The sequence below is a fragment of the Polypterus senegalus genome, chromosome 3 (assembly GCF_016835505.1).
Source record: "Polypterus senegalus isolate Bchr_013 chromosome 3, ASM1683550v1, whole genome shotgun sequence".
Lineage (NCBI taxonomy): Eukaryota > Metazoa > Chordata > Cladistia > Polypteriformes > Polypteridae > Polypterus > Polypterus senegalus.
The window spans coordinates 212,883,014-212,903,305 of NC_053156.1; the positions used below are offsets into that span (position 1 = coordinate 212,883,014).

Sequence of the window (20,292 nt, forward strand, 5' to 3'; positions counted from 1 at the left end):
TGAAATGGGAATTGAAGTCAAGAGACAGAAAGCAAAATTTTCCTATGCTATGTCAATTTTCTCTAACTAAACAACAAAAGTTTTTTCTGTTATGTTTTCTAAATGAATCCAACACACAGATAAAGTCTTTACTTCACCACCTGCTTCAATATGGAATGTATGATGAACTCAGGTGAACCTTCACAAAACTAGAAATGATTGGCAGAAGCAAAATGGCTATGGTCAGTCAAATCTACCACAAATTAGTGTTGTCTAAAAAAAAAAACCCAACTGGCAACAGAGTACTTTAGTAGCATTATCATCATAACGATAAAATCCACTGAGGAGTACAAAACTATTCCATAAATCCACAAAAGTGCAAAGAACTAAAACAGGGATCCCAAAACTATGATTGCAACAATACAATTTCAGCGATAAGGCTATGTCTTCATATTCAGGCACTTTTTTATTTGAATCAATAGCCCTTTTGCCTAAATCCTGAGAATAATCCTGCAGTCTTCACAAAAAAAGCTCCTGGAAACCACACTTGTGGATGCAAAGTTGCTTTTGAGGTGCAGAGTATAGCCATACTTATTTTAAAATGGGAGAATCTCACCTTTTGTTCACAAACAGACTTAGTGCAAAGTATAAAAGCTGGTGCTGGTTTTGTTTTGTTTTTGGGTGTTTGGCTTATTTCTCTTGGCCATTAAACTAAATTTACCTGTTTTGACCTTTCTGTGACTCTACCTTTTCTTCTTTCCTTGCCCTTTTGCCTTTATGTTAGAGCTGTTTTGTGTGCCCAATAAATTTTACGCTATCCACTATGCTGTCCTTCACACCATCAACCTGAAAGGATGCTTATTATGACAGTGACACCTAAGTCATAATTTTATCAAAGCAGACCCATAAACCTCTAAATTTAATGTAGGTCACCGAAATAAGTTGATTACCTAATAATAATCACAAAATTTAAGTAGAATTCAATAATCACCTTTAAAGAGAGACACAATTCTTGTTTGCTGTGTCCACACTGACATATGCAGAAAGCACAATATTGCCATCCATCACTTAGTTCATAGGTGGTAGTGAAAAATGGAGTCTAATTTTTGCCATGTTTTAACATATACAGTCAGGTCCATAAGTATTGGGACAGTGACACGATTTTTATAATTTTCACTATATACACCGTCACAATGCATTTGCAATTAAGCAATCAAGATCTGGTTGAAGTATAGACTTTCAGCTTTAATTAAGGGCTTTACAAAAGTATTATATAAGCTGTTCAGAAAAGACTTTTTTACATGCCAAATCCCCCCCATTTTAGGGGGCTCAATAGTATTTGGAAAAACTAACATAATCATAAAAAGAATAATTATTTTCAATATTTGGTTGACAATCTTTTTGTGGTCAAATGTCTGGAACCCATGACCATCTCAAGTGCTTGTCTTCAGCAAGTGAAATGCATGTTCAGTTGGGTTGAGGTCAGTTGATTGAAGAATATTCCACTTCTTTGCCTTGAAAAGCACTTGGTTGCTTTTGCAATGTTTTTCTCTTATTGTCCATCTGTACTGTGAAGCATTGTTGTTTCAGTTTTGCAGCACTAGGCAGAATCTGAGCAGATAGTATAGCCCTGTGGACTTCAAATTCATCTTGCTAGTTCTGCCAGAAGTCATATCACCAATAAACACTAGTGCCTGACTTAAATTGGCCATGCAATGACACTGTCTCCACCATGTTTCACAGATGATGTGGTATATATCGGACCATGAGCCATTTCTTCTCTTCTCAATGCTCTTTTCTTTACAACATCCGGGTATATAATCGTCTTAGTTTCTATTGTCCAAAGAAAATTGTTCCAGAGCTGGACAGGCTTTTAAAAATGTTTTGAGGCAAAGTCTAATCTCTCCTTCCTGTGCTTGAGGTTTACCAGTAATTTGCACCTTGAGGTAAACCCACTATATGTACTTTAATGAAATTGTCTCTTGATTGTAGACTTTGGCAATGACAAGTCTACCTTCCAGAGAGTGTTCTTGGCTTGGTTAAATGTTGTGAAGGGTTTCTTCTTTACAACGGACAGAATTAATTCTGCAGTTAACTAGCATGCTTGTCTTCTGAGGTTTTCCAGACTGTCTGGTGTTGCTGAGTTCACCAATGTGTTTCTTCTTTTTAAGAACGTACCAAATGGTTGATTTGACCACTCCTTGTGTTTCTCCTGTCTCTCTATAGGGCTTGCTTTGTTTTCTCTGCCTAATAATGGACTGTTTTTACTTGCATTAGCAGTTATTTGGACATAAAATTGAAAGTTTACAGGGACAGCTTCCAAATGCAAACTCCACACATGATATTAAAATTCCAGACCTTTTACCTGCTTAATAGTTAATGAAATAATGAGGAAATTGCTCCCACTTGGCTATGGAACAGCTTGTCCATCAATTGTTCAAATTATTTTGAGCCTCTGAAAATAGGAGGACCATGTACAAAAATGTCTGCCAATCCTAAATGGCTCAGGCAATATTTTTGTTAAACCCCATAAATTAAATGTGAAAGTCTACACTTCAATCACATAATGATTGCTTAAAATCCATTGTGATGGGGTATGGAGTCAAAATTATGAAAACTGTGTAAATGCCCAAATACTTATGGACCTGACTATTTTTATGTAAGCCTACTTTAAAGGTGTTCGTATTTTAACTTTGAATTAAATCAATTCTTAGTAATGCATTCAAAGCATAGAGTAACAGCTGCATTGTTGTCTTCTTTAATTTTATTTTGCTGTCTCCTATACTTCTCTGGTTGGAGGATTAATATTATTATTGTTTTATTAAAAATGAAACACTACAAAAAGAAGTTTCAAGCAAAGAATTTACACTGATCTTATAGTCATTCCAAATTGCATGAATACTTGGAATATTTCTAATTTTCCCCATTAATCACAGATAGCTTAAAGTAGCAAAAAATAAATAAACAAAAGTGGGACAATTTGTTTAACTATAATTTATTGACCATTTCATTGAAGCACAATAATTTGTACCTGAAGTTTCCTATGGAAATATACATTTTTTTAGATTATTTTTTACTGTGACTATCAACTTGCAACAATTGCCAAACAGCAACACATAATAAAATTTTTCAATCATAGGTAAAATGTGTTGCTTGTTTTCCATCGTAATATGTAGGCATGACAGCCAAAATTTTATTTTTTATTTTTAACTATTTTTATTATCAAAAAACCTTGAACCATATACTATTAACATCCAACATCTTAAATTAAAAACTATGATGAAGTCTATATAGTATAAAAGTGCATTTCAGCAGTCTCTTAAAAACAGCAAAAGCAACATTTAACGAAAGTAATGATAAGCTAGAACAATGGTTCTCAAACTATTGGGCAGACCCCCCAAGGGGGGGCATGAAGTAACAAAAAGGGGGGGCGCGAAGATGTGAAAAAAAGAAAACAAGAATCGAAAATATTAAAAACTAGCAAAATACCAGCGCGCAGGAGAAGTAGTGTGTTAAAGAAGCAATGAAAAAGAAAAGGAAACATTTTGAAAGTAACGTAACCTGATTGTCAATGTAATTGTTTTGTCACTGTTGTGAGTGATGAGTGTTGTTGTCATATATATATATATATATATATATATATATATTTTACACACACACACATAAACATATATATATACATATCTATACATATACACATATATACATACATATATATATCTACATATATACACACACATATATACACACACATACATACATATCTACATATATACACACACAGCTATTTCGTATCAGTGCAATACACTGTTTGTTAAAACGGTTGACTCCCGCTCTTACGTGCAATAACAAATCAAATCATTCAGTTGTCTTTGCTCATATGTCATTTTAGAGCTGGACGCCTGGCATCTTTTTTTGGCCACAAGTTCGTTTCTGTTTGGTGTGAGGTTCTGTGTTGTGGAGATTCTCAGGATGGATTGCAGGTGCTCATCAGTGAGGCGACTCCTGTGTGCTGTTTTGTTAGTCTTTATCACTGAGAAGAGCTTCTCACACAGATATGTGCTACCAAACATGCACAAGGTTCGAGCCGCATGTAGACGGACTTTTTTTGTTCTTCAAAGTCACCAAAGCGCTGTGCAAACTCAGTGCGCAATAACTCTAGCTTCGCAATAACTTGCAGCATCATAAGGTAGACTTGATTAACGCGGTAAGTGTTTGGCAAGGCAGCTGAAGCGCTGCATTATGGGATCTGTAGTTTATTGTGTTACCAGCGCTTCATATACCCGGGCCATTAATAACAATAATACAGTATATAAAATGATCTCGGGCTGGATATAATTACGCCGGGCGGATGTGGCCCTGCCCTTGAGTTTGACACATATGGACTAAATAGAACTTGAAAAGATATATTTTTCAAATGTGATCGCGCAATTCAGATAGAGTTGACGCGCACTACAGCCTGCATGCCTCAATGAGTCATCCTCCCTCGCTCTTACTTTTTTACCGTTCATCTAATGAATACACTGAGTATGGCTTTACCAAAACAATCATTGATGGCGAATAAAGTATCCATTATTCGAGTATGTAGAGCGGGATATATATATACATATATATATATACCCGCATATCGCAGCGGAGAAGTAGTGTGTTAAAAAAGGTAGAAAAAGAAAAGGGAACATTTTAAAAATAACGTAACATGACTGTCAATATACAGTATTTGTTTTGTGAGTGTTACTGAGTGTTGCTGTCATCAAGGATTTGATTATCATTATTTCTTTCAATCAGGTTCGTATTTGTAGGATGTGTTGTGTTCAAGTTACATTCCGTGTTTGTCAATCGTTGTAAAGATGACAGGTTTCATTCATCGATTCGTTTCTTACTGCATCAATAAACAGCTCGTCTTCTTCTTTATCTGACATCACACTTCTTTATCACACTGCATGCACGGGTTTTTTTTACACTGTCTTCCTTTAGCGGGACATTGACTTTTTCCAACGTGTGCTTTGTTTCCGCAGTAGCTGGATTTATGAATATGCTTGTAAGTATCAGACGCTTCATATTTTTTGCTGCCTTTTCAATTGTGTAATTCGGTTTTGTTCAGCTCATTGGAACTGTTGCTTTTTATCTGTGCACTACGTCAGTTCACGTGAGCCACTCGGTGTACATGCATCGAAGTTTCCCAGCTGTGCTGGTGCCATCTCGTGCTATGTCCATGGCTGTATTTAATGTTACCTTAGTCCTGGCACTTAAAACTTTCTCTCGCAGTTTCGCTGAGTTTGTGTCAAACACCACCCTGACCATCTCATCTTCCTCTCCATAAGCACAGTCCTTCACCCGTGAATATTTACCCGTGGCAGTTTGCTATTGGATTGCCGCTGACGGACGGCCTTATATGGGCAGGCACTAAATTACAAACGCCAGCGCAGCCTGTCTATGAACTTAATTTAAAGTGTAGGTTTACATCGTGCTTTGTTTCCGAAGTAGCAGAACTCATGAATATGGTTGTATATGTCACTCGCTCGCTTCTTATTGTTTCGCTGCCTTCTCAATTATATAATGCATGTTTTCTTCAGCGCTTTTTTGAGGTCTTCCTGGTTTTCTATGTACTGCATGATTACGTGGGAGGCGTGATGATGTCACACGAAACTCCGCCCCACGGCGTTGAAGCTCATCTCCATTACAGTAAATGGAGAAAAACTGCTTCCAGTTATGACCATTACGCGTAGAATTTCGATATAAAACCTGCCCAACTTTTGTAAGGAAGCTGTAAGGAATGAACCTGCCAAATTTCAGCCTTCCACCCACACGGGAAGTTGGAGAATTAGTGATGAGTCAGTGAGTGAGTGAGTGAGTGAATGAGTGAGTGAGTGAGTGAGTGAGTGAGTGAGTGAGTGAGGGCTTTGCCTTTTATTAGTATAGATACATCTATTGAAACCAAAACAAATTAACTTAAACTACATTCTGATACTAGAAAAATAAATATAGAGTTAGATAAATGTCGATAAAACTTAAGTGGGTATAATAAAATATGCATCTATGATATATCATTAATTAAAAAAGAACAAATTGGTATTAGTGGGCGCGCGATTAAAACTGTTATGAAAACTTGGGTCACAAATACTTAAAGGTTGAGAAGCGCTGAGCTAGAATGAGGAAGAAACAGTAAGTTTGGAAATGTGACTGATTTTACCTTAGCAACACTCACCTAAAATTGAAAACCATAGTGTAACTTAAACAATCACTGGAGCTTTGGGACATTAGAATATCCATCTTTATTGTGACATGCGGTATCTTCTATGCCTAATGTTATGGTAGCTGTTGTTTTGGTATTACGTTTGTGTTTTTAAAAAGATTTTTTTTATGTGGATGGCTTGGTGAAATGCTAATTAGATTACCCTGCATCAAATAAAAATAATGTTTATTTCTAAACACAATCTTTTTCTTTTCTATAGCTAATTTACATAAGAATGGTTGAAAAAATGATGAGATGTTTGATAGTCGTCTCCTTTACTTTCATGTTTATTGAATACATATAAGGGGGTGAAGTATTTTGGAATACAGTAACATCTTGCAGTAATGTTATGTAGTTTTTGAAATGTATGGACCAGAACTGTGTATTCTGGCCACTACTATAGGAATGAATATAAACAGATGAAGAACATTTGTTATACATTTCAAAACAGAAAAGAACAAAATTATCTTTTTGTTAAAAAAGTTACAACCACAGACATCTGCAATGGCTTCAGGTATTGTTAAAAAGAATAGAAGCTATTTTACATTTGAAAAATGTTTTCTTTCATGCTCCCCTTCAACTCATAGTGCTCTGGCATCAGTGTGAACCATAAAGCTTTATCTAGGACACAAAAATCAAGCATGAATTTCACTATACCATGTATCTGTGACAGTAATGACCTTATATATGGCAAGGTGGTGTGATGGTTAGCAGAGCTGCCTCACACTTTCAAGAACCTGGGTTTGATTTGCGGCCTGTCATTGCCTTTAAGAATTTTGCATGTTCTCTTCATGTGTTTTATGGCATCCTACCACATCCCATAGGTGGGAATTCCAGATAAAATAGGATTTCTAACTTAGTCAACATAAATATGTTTGTTCTATTTTAAGACTGGCATCCCATTGAAGGGATTGTCTTTGGGAAACAGAAAATGATAAGTGGTTGGATGTATAAGACGTCAGATTTTTTATGTAGCAAAATTGCATGCATTTGGATGGGTTCTTGAAACTTGTTACACCTATTCATTTATAAGAGAAAGTGGAATTAGGCAGAGGTGTTTTTTTTTTTTTTATTTTGGTTTGATGTTGTGCATCTCATCTTTGATTGGATCAGAAAGTGTGCAGCACCCTACTCAATATTATAGAATAAAAGTAGGCATGGATTTTTGAGGAGCTTGTCTTCTCTGTAATGCATGCAACTCAAAATGTGAGGAACAATATTATTTATTGTTTAGTGCATTTTTAAAAATGTGGCTGACAAATTCTGAACTTTAAGTACCACAAAAGTTACATCTATTCATGTTCTCATCAGAAATTAGCTGCCTTTTAGGAAATAATCAATATAACCAAAAGTGAACATACTGCATATTTCAAGTACCATTGAGTACTGGTACATTTTGAGAAATGCAAGATTCATACTGCTGGAACAATTTAATTTACAGTAGGTAATTGATGAAGAGCAGAAATAAATATAAAGTTGGTTCAAAGTGGGCATTGAATTTGAAGTTTGGCTGCAGTGAACATTTTCAATCTCTGATTTTACAAAATTTCAATTCTTTTTCTGTTATTGAATGTTTTATTGTAGTGTGAAGAGCAAAACTTGTGAACACAATAGTGAACAGGTTTATAATAAAATAATAACATTAAATTGTCATTTAATTTTCATTCTTAATAAGTTAAATTTCTGTTTATATAGCACCGATAGCTTGTCTTACAAGTCACTGAAATTATTTCTGTATACTTCTGTCCATAGGAAGAATCAAAATCAAAGCAAGACCTTCAACAACAAGTAAATTACCCACCGATTTCTTTTAGCTTTTGCTGCTTAAGCAGTCTGCTTTGCTTTTTTTAGTTTAGCTTGGCTTGCATAGTGTGTCTGAAGGGATCTGAGTTGAAAGAATGACAATAAGAGGTTTGAGGAGATAAAGAGGCAACAATACCAGCTGGAAGAATATGCAAAATGCAAGCAAAAATAACAGCAGATAATAGTGACACTGACATAAGAAAGACAAGAATGAAACTCAAATCACAGATGGAGTACAATTAGCATATGATGTACATTTTTTGTAACCACAGTCATTCATAGACTAAAACATAAAAACGTGGGATTAAGGTTTCTTTCCGAGCAACAGTACCTACCCCACTTTAAATTCTTGGTTGCTTCCTGGCTCTAATTGTACAATGGAACCACACCAAATAAAAGAAGCAGGACAGAACTGATAAAGTAGCAGGAAACAGAAAGATTTGAAAGACACATTAAAGCTATCAGTGCCTATCGCTTTGGTCCTGGGTGTTTGGAGGATTAGTTTTCTTTCCTCTCTGCAAAGATCCCGGCTTTTCTTTTATCTCCTTCCCTAATTTTCCATTTTCAATAAACCATTTCTCTCAGCTACAGAATGTGTTCGACAGTGACGCAAGTAACCACTTACACTTCATTGTGTAGGCACTTCTAGAATCAGAGGTCACTACAGATTTATACTAAAAACATCTGAGTTTTCAGTCTATGGCAACTTTTATATACTAAGAACTTACAAAGTGACTTATACAACAAATCATTTTATACAAACATATATATTCATGCAAAAAATTAACCTCTGAATGCTAGTTATGAACTTGCAAACTGAATTTGAACATGATAAGCTAGGACGTTGCATCTACCAACGTGAGAGTCCTTGCAATGTTTGTATCATAATTAAAGATATTTACATGCAAGCTGAACCGAAATAGCAGAGATGGCTAATTTGTTTTATCCATCGTCATTTGAAACTACCTCTATATGAGTAAAACAAAGTTTTTAGTTGTAATACCCGTGTCGCCTTTGCTTAGTCTTCACCATCTCTTGTGTGTCATAAAAGGCAACTAAAGGAAGTTGGCATCAGAAGGGGAATCCAACCCTAAAAATGTCTGCCTTAGTAGTCCCTTAGATGGAGGCAGTTGGCCAATCTACGTGAACCCAGAATATAACTGTTCAACCAACTGGGAGAGACACAGAGAGAGTGAGATTTAATTCTGAAAATGTCACTGTTTTGTGGACAGTAAGTTTCAGAATTTTGAGAAACCACAGTTTATTATTGAATACAATATCTGTCATGATGCTTGAGTCAAGAGCAGCAACAATACTATAAACACATTCTACAATCTGTAAAATGAATCAGCATTGTTGACAACCATCATTCTGGAGGCAACAGGATCACTTAACAAGCAATGAAGGTCAAAGAAAATAACAAAACAAATTCTTAAAAGTTTAAAGCAATTTAGAAGAGAAATAATTCTGGTAACATTATGAGAATACAGTCAGTGCTTGTACTAAATTACACGGCTACAGTGAAATAAATACCTGTAGCCACTTCTAGCTACCTCAACCCGAAACACCTTTCTAGCATTACATAGGGAAACAGGCAGCTAGTATCTGACTGTCTAGCACAGGGGTTCTTAACCTGAGGTTCGTGGACCCCTTGGAGGTCCATGGATGGGTTTCAGGGGGTCAGCGAGGGTCAGATAAAAATTAACACTTACATTTACTGTACAGCCCAGTAATGTTTAGAGAAGATGTAGTAGTAGTAATAGTAATGGCAGTAGAAAACATAGTAGTAGTAGATCTGTTTTAATTTGCACAAGAGGATTGTATTTCAGAATTATAATTAAAAGGCCGTTACTTTTTGAATAAAAAAGAAGTGCTTTTTTAGATTGTTTACTTTAAAGTCTAAAAATACTTTTTGTATGTCATATATGAATGAGACAATCAAATCTCGATACATAAAGTATATTATATTCATTGCATAGAAAGCTGTGTTTACGTGAATATTTCTTGGAAAGAGGGTCCATAGCTTTCATCAGGTTCTTAAAGAAGCCTGTGACTCAAAAAAGGTTAAGAATCACTGGTTTAGCAGATACCTAGTGCTCCATTGTCTAAAAATATGGTGAAGCCACACAGTACAAGCCACTATAATGGTACACATATCCACCAGTTCATAGCGCCATCAGGCAAGCTATGCTGGTGTTCACCTAGTACTCCAAGTGTAATAGTGCCTTCTAGATGAATACATTTGTCTAAACCTGGTTAATGCCACTGTACATGGCTCTTTGTATCGGTCTTGTCTGAAAGTTCTACTCAGAATCTACTAGAAGATCAGAATGTCAGAAATAGTATAACTTTCTATGAATTTATTGGTACTATTGGCATTGTAATAAATAAATGTACCTAGTTCCTCTGACAATCCATCCACCTATCCTTTCGTTTCTGAACCCTCTTAATCAGGAGGAGGTTATACCCGAAGTACAACTTAGAAGGCAAAAACCAAGCCAATCAGTAATACACTGTAACTTTTTGCATAACGTGTTCAAAAAGAGATCAATAAAAATAATTTCACTGCATTATGACATTTTACATTTATTTATCATATTGCCTTACCACGGTGGCGCAGTGGGTAGCGCTGCTGCCTCGCAGTTAGGAGACCAGATTCTCTTCCTGGGTCCTTCCTGCGTGGAGTTTGCATGTTCTTCCCGTGTCTGCGTGGGTTTCCTCCCACAGTCCAAAATCATGCAGGTTAGATGCATTGGCAATCCTAAATTGTCCCTAGTGTGTGCTTGGTGTGCGTGTGTGTGTGCACGCGCCCTACGGTGGGCTGGCGTCCTGCCCAGAGTTTGTTTCCTGCCTTGCACCCTGTGTTGGCTGGGATTGGCTCCAGCAGAACTCCGTGGCCCTGTGGCTGGGATATAGTGGGTTGGATAATAGATGGATGGATATTGCCTTACTAAAATGAAATTTTATCTGCTTTTTGTTCTGAAAACATTTTTTCACTCTTAACAAGTTTTTGTTTTTGTAAACAAACATTTTGCCACCAACTTAGTATCATCAGTTCTAATTACTAACTGAGCAAATTTGCCTTAAAGGAATACTCCAACCAAAAAGTTTTTTTTATCTGTTATATATACAGTGGTGTTTATAGTAATGGCTGAGAAAAAAATGTAATGTTACATTTTTGTGAGAAATTGGGATAACAAAATTCCTGACACAGTAGGCTTCTATGCCAACAAATGCTGAACAAACAATATCAGAATGGCCATGAAAAAATTGTAATTTACGTGTGTCACTTAATCCTTATGTAAGATATCCAGTCGTATGTTCTATGTCTGAAACTCATTGTTAGAATAACCACTTTAGCAAACTTCTCTTGTGAAAGGCTGGGGAGCACATTTAAATTAGAATGATCTTTTCATCTGTACCGTATGGTCATTAATTAAACAAATTAATGATTTTAAACTTACCATGCTTTCCAGCCTTCCTGATTTTATAAACATCTAACCATTCTTGTGACTTGAAAAAGACTTTAACAAGGAGACTGAAAATAGGCATTGCATTTAGTAAAAAAAGTATAAGGTAAATGAGGTTCAATCTTAATTTTTATAAATATCTTTTTCTATATTCCCATAGCTTAAACCACATCTATTGATGAGGTGTACTGATGTTCATTACATAATGTTGTTTCTGAAAAGTGCAAAACTAAAAGTGTAATCACATGTTTGTCAACTATTCTTTTTTATTTTAAAGCTTTTCAGTACAGTACAGACACACAGTTTATCTGTTTATATATATATATATATATATTTCACAATTCTGTTTGCATATATATTTCACAATGGATGCACAGGCAGGTTAAATGCTTTTCTCTGGGTGACTAAGTTAAAAGGAAGGACTGAACTGACATCTCTGTGTTTCCTTATGCATTGGAACACCACCTACTAAATTATCAAAAAATAGTGAGACCCTACATTTAATATTACTTTAAACCATTTGGGACTAACCAAGAAATAGAAACTGTTTTCTTATTGCTATTTTTCCTGAATGCTTTAGATGAAGTAATATAAAATATTTAAATAGAATGAGTTGTCTCTTTCCTTGAAGGGCTAATTTCCATTTTGGGCCTTGTGCCGCAAAACAGGCTTGAATGCTTGAAAGTGGATGTTTTATGTTGCTTTTAAATTTACAGTGAGCATAACTGTGCTGGAACCTCTTCCTTAACAGACCCTTGTGTATTACTACTCAGATATGCTGCCTCAGATCACTTGAATGATATGATTTTATATGGGAAATAATTATCTTAATAAAAAAATTTAATTCCAATTTACCTGTTGAGTTAAATGAAAACCTGTTGGATTTCAGAGTTCAGATGCAGTTTGGTTATCATTAATCCATCCATTATACTGTAAAACCATGTTCAGTGAGATGTCAGGAAAAAACCTTTGAAGAATACTCTCACATGTCAAAATACACCTACTCATTCATAGCCAATTTAAACTTCCATATGTAGACAGTTGGAGAAAAGATTACTTCTAGCAAAAATCAATATGAATGCTGGAAGAACATTCAAGCTGCACCTAGAAGGCAGTTCATCCAGATGCAAAAAAATTACATGTACATGTATTAGTAATTTAAGTGGAATTCAGGGGAGATTTACAGTTGATGCATTTTATGGGATAGACATAATACTTGTCATTGTGCCATCCTAGCAACTTTACTATTTGACATATCAATGTTAATTTGATAAAATTCTGGCAAAACCACTGCAGAGCAAAGCAATTAGAAGTATTGTTTAAACATTTAACTATAGCCTGCACTGCTCTGAGGAAAACAGTCCTGCATCTTGACAGCTAAATAATGTTGTTAAATAATGTATGGGTCCTAGGATGTTGTTCTGATTCAGAGTGCACTGGAAATAACCAAAGTGCATGAGGCCTCTAAAAAGACTCAAAAGCCACCCCTGAAATAGACCTCACCCCAGGCAGCCTGTCCAGGCACAAAATGGGTAACTGGCATTTGAGGTTCAACATACACCAAAAATGCATTTTTAAGGAAATGAGACCATAAATTTAACAAGGGATATTTATAAATGAGGAATTTATTTGAAATAAGGCAAATCTAAAAAGAAAATGGCAAAAAAAAAAATGGTATGCCTAGAAATGCAAACCACAGCATACAAGTCCAAATGCACAATCCAGAAATCAAAAAGCAGAAACAATTAACCCAGGACCAGAAAAACAGTACAATACAAAACATACTCCTTTAATGTCAATGAAGGACAAAAATACCTCATCACCTGCTTCCAAATATATAGGCTTAGAGTGTTCCTTCATCAGTGATGTTTGGGTGGCCCTGTCAATTGGCATCATTCCTACAAAATACATGTAACACAGGAGAGCACATGATACATACATACTAAATGCATTAATACCTGAAAAATAAAGTAAAAATATATGTTAGGGAACACGCCCTGGCTGAAACATGACGGACACAATTTTTGCAAAAAAGAATTTAGTACTTTTCTAATTGTAAAATGACTGATCCTGGAACATGACAATTATTAAAACAATATTGTTATATAATCTATATATTTTATTATATATGTTACAGGTAAAGTCAGATATTGGATAAACCTCACATTACCCGGGTAAAACTTGCATTATCCAAAAGACCTGGATAAACCTAGAATTACCCAAAAGGCCTGGATACTTAGACTTAGGTCCTCCAGTGCTGCTGGGCACATCAGGCAGCAATCAGTTGCCATTTTGCTCTGTTCATTGCAGTTTCTTAATCATTTTCCCATTTGATGTTTATATTCTGGAGATCCTCGTAGAATATACTGTGCCAAGTCTTTTTCAGCAGTCCTGGTTTTCTTTACCATCTGTTGGTATTCAACTCATGGCTATCTTTGTATATTGGTCATTTGGTAAGAGCAAGATGTGGGCAGCCAAAACAAAATCTTTGCTCTGCGATAATATCTTGCAGTCTCTTGGACCCAGCAATATGGAAAAGCTCTTCATTTGGAAAATGATCAGTGTATCTGACATAGATTATTCTTCGCAAACACCTCTGATGAAAGACGTTCAGTTTTTGAGCTATTTGCACGGTGACTTTCCATGTTTTACTGGCAAATGTCACAGCAGTTGAGTCCTCCAGATGTAATTTTATATTGGTGTTGATGCTTGCCGTTGACCATATTGAACAAATTAGCCAAAAGACTGCTGCAACCTTCCCAATCCTGTGATTTACTTTAACTTCAATGTCACCATCTTTGATCAGAGTACTGCCCAGGTAAGTAAACCAGTCAACCTCTTCAAATGGTGTTTGGTTGACCACGAATTGGGTTGTTGTTGGCTAAGTAACACTGATATCAGTGGTATTAGTTTTTAATACTGCTGATTCATAAGCCAACCTTGCCTGTAGCCCTTTCTAAATTAGTTGGTACATGTTGAGGATAGTTTTTTGTTTTTGCAAGCAATGCAATGTCATCATTAAAGTCAAGGTTTATCAGTTTTGAATGTCCATTCCATTGTATACCACATTGTACCCTGTTTACTGCTTGGTACATAAAAAAATCAATCATCAACATGAACAAAAACCTAGCATTACCTGGTTAAACTCGCATTATCCAATTGGGTAAAGTCACAAGCTTGTATGTTATTCCAGCTTTACCCAGGTCTGCTGGATAATGCAAGTTTTACCTGGGTCATATTAGGTTTATCCAGTTTCCCTGTAACATATACAATATGTGTATGTGTGTGTATATATATATACATATATATACATATATATATATATCTGTTATAAAAAAAAATCTTGGGAGAGAGACGAGATGTCATCTTCTCAGAAGACACTTTGATGTCACCCGAGAGAAGGCAGTTAGACAAAAGGACAGTTGCTGTGCAGGCTTTTAAATGATTGACACTCATTGCGACAAGCAGAACATACAACTTGCCAGCAGCAACAGCAGTAGCAAGCCAGCAGATGATCCGACCGCATCTCCTTAGTGTGCGTTCCGCCCCCCCTTCACAACGCGAGTGTAAAAGATGCAAAGTGGCAAAAGGAGAGCTGCTGCACAGGCTTTTAAATGATCGATGTGCAGCGCAACAAGCAGAACACACAGCTTGCCAACAGCAGCAGAAAACCAGCAGCTGATCCGAACACATCTCCTTAGCGTGCGTTCAGCCCCCCCTTCACAAAGTAAACAGCGTTATACGCCACACAAGAAAGAGATTTAACCATGCCCGGGGCCGGAAATAAAGGACAAAGAATAGATCACAAAATAGAAAGTTGTAAATAATTAAAAAATGTTGCCGTGGTACACATGCACAGCAGGGTAGAGATAATGGAAGTATGAAAATTCAAAGTCTCAAAACAAGGATAGGAAAGATCGCAGTAGCGCAAACAAATGGAAATTATTACTCAGTGAAATAATGGACCAGCAAACAGAGATCGAATGTATTGTTCAGATTTAAACTTTAAGTCGGAGACTTGTAGATCGTCTAATTCGTGTTGCCAGTGAGAATTAAAAGATTCCAAAAACGTTGGCACAGTATGAAGTCCCGTGAGACAGAGACTTTTAACATGAGATTCTTTCATGTCACGCCCTACTTACAACTATTTTCAAACAAGACCATGGTCATCTAACCTCAGTCTTATGAATGCTTTTGTCAGACACACTTCCTGCGCTCTCAGCTCTTATAAATTTTAACAGGATAATAATTTTATACGTTCTAGATGACACATCAATGACAAAGCAAAGAAGAAAGAGCATGCACAAACATTCGAGAAAGTGATTTTATTTATTAGAGAGAAAGAAACAATATTCACTCACAGGCAGATATACATTGCGTTGTCACGATGTAAATCCAAACAAAGAAATCAAAATGCAATGCGCTTTTGAAGAAATGTTAATTCCAAATACTATTTTTACAAAAGTTTTAAAATAAAAGTGAAAATAATGCATATGTTACAATTCCCATGAAAATAACAATCCCTTTAAATTGTATATCCGGTAAACCAAACCCGGGGGTGGGCTAGCGAAGCGAGGTAGACCCCAGGTTATGGACATCCGACATATGACTTACAAACGCGGCTGCAGCTGCTTCGTCTGCCAGGGTGACGCGACGCATGCGCCTCAGTAACTGCTGCTCTGTCATTTTTGACCTGGGGACACTGCAAGCGGTGGCTTTATGGAGGCTGGAGGGGAGCGATTTTGCTGCTCACACAGTGTAGTGTCCCTCGGGCGCACCCCATTCATTCTCATTGGGCGACAAGCGGTGACCCAGGGTCCATAGTCCCTGGGGCCACAGCTACTGTTTGTGTGCAGGACGGAGGATTGATGGGGCGGTTCACTGCCTGTTCACCAGGCCACCGCAGCTACTGCTCCTAACTGGACAGAGGCTGGATGGGGCATTTCATTGCCCGCCCACCGAGAACGAACAGGGCAGCCATGTGTGCTGGTGATGCTGCAAGCGGTGACCCAGTTGTGGCTGAACGGAAGCCAATGAGGGTGAACAGGGAGGCGGGGGGCAGTATTGTAGTGTGCTTTAGGTGGCTGCCTGTTGAATGAGACAGTGGTGGGCGATTCACTACCCTTTGGCCGCACCGTGTTCGTTCTAGGTGGGCGGACGCTGCAGGCAGCATACTGTAGTGGAGGTGACTGTGTGGTAGGCGGGAGGTGAACCACCCCTCGCCGCCCCCATTCATTCTCAATAGCAAGCCTGCTTGTACTGTTATACACAGCAGGAAGTTGTCTCTCGTTCAGTACGTCAGACGTGCTGACAACGGGTGCCTTCCTGCTGTGATAGTGTGTACAGTGCTGTGCAGAAGAGCTCATCTTAACCTTTTGTCTTCACCCTTCAAGAATTTCTCTGAAACACAAATCTGATGCAAGTGCTTGTGATACAGTAGAGAAGAGAAAAAGCATCACCATGGAAAATAAAGTAGAAATTATAAAAAGGTCAGAGAGAGGTGAAACTCCATCATTCATTGGCAGAGCACTTGGTTATAGTCGGTCAACAATAGCATTTTTTAAAATAATGTACCTGTTCCGACTTAAATACAAATTCAACTTAAGAACAAACCTACAGTCCCTATCTCGTACATAACCGGGGACTGCCTGTATATATATATTGTGGAAGATGACCCGGACACAGACAGGCGGACATGTTCAAATCACCCACAACACGTGTATTATACATTGTCCTTCTTCTCTCCTGACTCCGGCCCTCAAATGGAGGGAGGCGGCCCATTTTATAATCACCCAGATGTGCTCCAGCTGCCTCCCAGCAATCTTCCACTGGCAATCCCCAGTGTGGCAGAAGTGCCGGCTGTGCAACTGGAAGCACTCCGGGTGTCCCCGATCCTCTTCCCCCCAGCACTTCCGGGTGTGGCGGGTCGCCCCCCCAGCCATCTGCGACAATATTATATATATATATATATACACTGGGCCTTGATCCTTGATGTTGGACTTAATTAAGGGCTTATGATGTAATACATATAACATGACCAACAAATTTCGTCCATGTAATTGGGCTTTGGAACCTTCTTGCAGGAAGTGGCAGTGGCATAACTAACGGGAGAAAAACCATGGAGTCATCTGCTGACAGTGAAATTCACTGCTCAGGCTGACTTATTGTTTTCATGTCAAATACATGTCATACACTCTGAGTGCAAATGACAGTCCTATTCAGTGCTGGGTGACCTGTGGTCCTGTGTTTCAGAAGAAGCCCATAAACCACCTTTCTTCACAGGCCAGATGTTTGAGTGTTTCCTAGTAATATAAAAAGGGAGGCAGTGGTTAGTGTTGCTCAGTATTACATCTGTACAGAGTCAATATTGGCCTTTTCCAGGTACTCCAGGTGTCACTCGCATTCCCAGTTGTTAATGATATAAATGTGACCCGAAAGTGAATAGATATTTGAAAAATTATTTTTTTGATTCTATCATTTTCATATAAAGATAGAGGTAATGTTCACAAGATGTGAACTTAAGATAATTTATAAACACACCAGTATTATAAAATATTCAAAACAAAAATGGCACAATATCTTGGAAAAAAACTATTTGACCAGCTCCGAATTATTTGTTTGTTTTGCAATATTTTTCCTACTAAGTATTTTTACTGAGCGTTTTGCAAGGCACGTCACATTGTAGCCCAAGAAGATACAATTATACTGTATATCAGATGAGAATAGACATAAAAGGAAGTTCAGAAATTATAAACAGATCTGGTAAGTAGAGAATTGAAACCATTAGCAGTGTGAAAATATCTAAGCTAAAGGTCAAAGTTTATAGCTACAATTTGTGGAAGCAAAACAAGCAAATCAAATTAAAATTTGTCAGCAGAACCTTATTATTTTCAGATTGAACATCTTTAAAGAGTGTAATTTTTCTCCAAATATGAAAACAAATCGTTTTCAGCCATCCACTGCTTTACAATGGTAAGCAGTTTATTAATAATACAACAGTTGAGGCACCATTCTATAATGATCATAAGTTAAGGCTTCTAAGAACAACAAATAACTGGGCCATTTAGAGATCCCTGAGGAATAGTCTATCTAATGTCAGACATGAATGAGAGAGTGCCATCAACAGATGGGTATAGGATTTAAGAACTGAAAAGTATGTAGTGTTCTATCTCAGATCAGTACTTGACTGTGCAATGAAGTTCTCAAGCCTGTGTGTTATCATTTGGAACTTTTTTGTGTTCATTCAACATATTTTCTTGTTGTTTTCTTTGTCTTTTGTCTTTAGTTAATCTTGTCAACTGAGGTCATTTTACACACATTTAAAGATATTTCAAGTCTTGATGCATCAACAATTTGTTTTTCTAATGGCTGCAACTATTTCTTAGCACTTTTTGTGTCCATTTGCTAGAGCTGTTGCTAGCATGGGAAACCCAAAAGTCACAATGTATGATGTGAGTTTTGCAATGTTATAAAGGTCAATGGTACACATTTCCTGTTTACCCAAGAGTCTAGATTCAATTAACATAAATTGCCTAGTGTTAGCTAGAGTATGATTTGATTTTATCCATAAACATTGTTGTCTCTTTAAGTATTTAATTACTGGTTCAGCATATTGGTGTGGTAGGACAGTTATTCTGACTCTTGGTGATGAACCCTGTTTATAGTTATGGTCACTCAGTGTCCCCAAGGATTATTCTAAGATGAAAAGACCAAGAGATGATCAAAACTCTGAGAAGAAGTGGTCAAATGGGAAAAGCAAGTGTCATTATGTAAACAAGAAAAATGAAAATGGTCATGAAAATCAATTTTTATATTCAAAAAATGTAAAATACATATCAGAGATGGATACTACACATAAAAAATTCCAAATTTAAACCAAAATAAATGCATAAAAGATATGTGCCTATTACACTTGTATAAATAACGATTTTGCCTCATCCATCTTCTGGTCCTACTTTCATTACACTTCCTGCCAAATTCTGTGTAAGGCAGAATACCGTGCATCAGAATGTTTTAGTTAATAATATCAAAAGCTGTTCTAAAATCTAAAAGTATAATTAAGGTGCCATTTCCTGTGTTGGGTTTATCAAAATATATTTTACAACACAAGCTAATGCTCTTTCTTTGAAATGACTTGGGTGGAAGCCAGGTTGAAATTTGTTGTGAAAAGATTTTATTTTTAAAATAACTGAGTTACAGGATTGCAGTTTTATGTAAGGAAATGGCAAATTTCAAAGACCCTGTATTTCCTAAGAACATTCTGATCTTAGTATTAATTAATTAGTTCATTCTCATTATACTTTTCTTGGTAAGGGTCTGTTATGATTTTTATCCAAACTATTGAAACCCTCCCAAGCTGTAAAAAATGTTAATCGATTCTTACATTTTTTGCATTAAAGAAATAATGCTAACATATAAATTAAAGCTGTAAATTAAATAATAAACTCTCTCTCAGTAATTACTGCAAAATCTCTTTACAAATCAGACAGAAAACAGAAAAATAAATAACTCAAAATAGTACCAATTAAGTACAGTAAAAAAATAAACAAAACACAAATAAAAGACCTTGCAAAATTGTACTAAAGAGATAATTAACCTGATTACTGATCCAAATGCCTAATCATACTGTAAATTGCAAAGCTATAATCAAAACCACAAGCATTCAAATGTTAAAAAAAGTCTCCAAAAGGGAACAAGAACTGAGAAAAGGCCTTAGTAGTGCAAAAGAGGGATCTAAAATAAAGCAGCAAAGGCTAACTAATGTTTAATATGAGTAAAATCCTCTCAGGTAACTGCAGCCCTAGTGAC

The 20,292-nt window shown here is 36.6% G+C and overlaps 1 protein-coding gene across 1 annotated transcript in view; it reads left to right on the plus strand.

Annotated features, from left to right (window-relative positions):
- Positions 1–20,292, plus strand: part of trdn (triadin) — a 251,814-nt gene that overhangs the window by 207,969 nt on the left and 23,553 nt on the right. The window contains exon 11 of the mRNA XM_039749803.1: positions 7,964–7,999. Within this exon, the coding sequence (XP_039605737.1) occupies positions 7,964–7,999 (36 nt within the window). The remainder of the gene's footprint in view (positions 1–7,963; positions 8,000–20,292) is intronic.